Genomic DNA, 999 nt, shown 5'->3' with positions numbered 1-999 from the left:
CCAAGCAGCTGCCAAATCGTTTTGAGTTAAGCGAGCCTAGGCCAGGAGGGGCAAAATCACCTAGGCGGATTTGACTTCCCCTGCGGTAGCGGCCCTGGGGCGGGGAGGGATTTAAGAGGGAGGATTTGTACCTGGAAAAGTGTCTTGAAACTGGTGCTGAACTGAACTCCTTGGGTTTGTGTTTAAGGGACCCAGGATAGTAGCGGCCTCGTTAATGGGATCTAGAGACGCGAAGAACTGGCTGGCTGAAGGCTGCAAGGTGGGGAGATGAACCCCAGTTTGGCGGCTTGTAGTTAATAAGGAGGTCAGATCTGCGAGCACAGGAACAAGGAGAGCTCTGTTACATTGCAAGAGAAACCCGCCCGCCCTGAAGCCTCGAATGAAGCGATCTGAGCCCCCTTAACGCGGGTGCGTGTTTGGGACGGGAAGGAGGGGGCTGTGCTGTTACTCTTCTCCAGCCAAACACAACACAGGGGCCTGCAGAGAAATCGCCCTGCAGCAGTGACACGGCGGGGGCATCCGAGCCGGGACTGAACGGGCGAGGCGCAAGCCTTCCCCAGAGGAGAGCTCCCGGCCTTGGCAGCGCGCTCACGCCCGGCCGGGGCAGCCCGATTGCAGCCAGAGGCTTCCTACAAGCGCCGAGCTACTAGGGGAGGAAGAAGCCCAGGGGGCTGGGGGCGCAGAGTGGCTCGGGCGGGGGCGGCGGGGACGGGACCCGAGGCCCAGGCTGGCTCGGCCCCGGCCCCGACCCCCGGGGCTGTCGAGCCAGAGAGCTCCGGCCCTCTCTCTAGGGGACGCCTTGGCTTCGGCCGGCTTTTATTAGGAGCGCGAGTGCTTCGAAACCAAGTGGCAGCAAGAAAAGCTCGGCTCTCTACCTCTCAGCGTGTTGCCTTCCTTGACTTTGGGGTCAAACTCCGCGGACAAAATGCGATCAATCCCAAATTTCAGGTCCTTGCTGGAAGGGGCCGGCGCCGCCCCGCCGCCGGGCGTAGGACTGCC

At 62.0% G+C, this 999-nt stretch overlaps 1 protein-coding gene across 1 annotated transcript in view; it reads right to left on the bottom strand.

Annotated features, from left to right (window-relative positions):
- The window catches only part of HLX (H2.0 like homeobox), a 45,653-nt gene that overhangs the window by 8,143 nt on the left and 36,511 nt on the right, over positions 1 to 999 (bottom strand). Inside the window, exons 3-4 of the mRNA XM_019515908.1 lie at positions 876 to 994; positions 132 to 311 (exon numbers count right to left, since the gene is read on the bottom strand). Coding sequence (XP_019371453.1) covers positions 132 to 311; positions 876 to 994 — 299 coding nt within the window. The remainder of the gene's footprint in view (positions 1 to 131; positions 312 to 875; positions 995 to 999) is intronic.

This window comes from Gavialis gangeticus, unplaced genomic scaffold, assembly GCF_001723915.1.
Source record: "Gavialis gangeticus isolate Ggan-Ray unplaced genomic scaffold, GavGan_comp1, whole genome shotgun sequence".
Lineage (NCBI taxonomy): Eukaryota > Metazoa > Chordata > Crocodylia > Gavialidae > Gavialis > Gavialis gangeticus.
The sequence above is the reverse complement of the archived record's forward strand: the minus strand, read 5'-3'. Positions and strand labels throughout refer to the sequence as shown.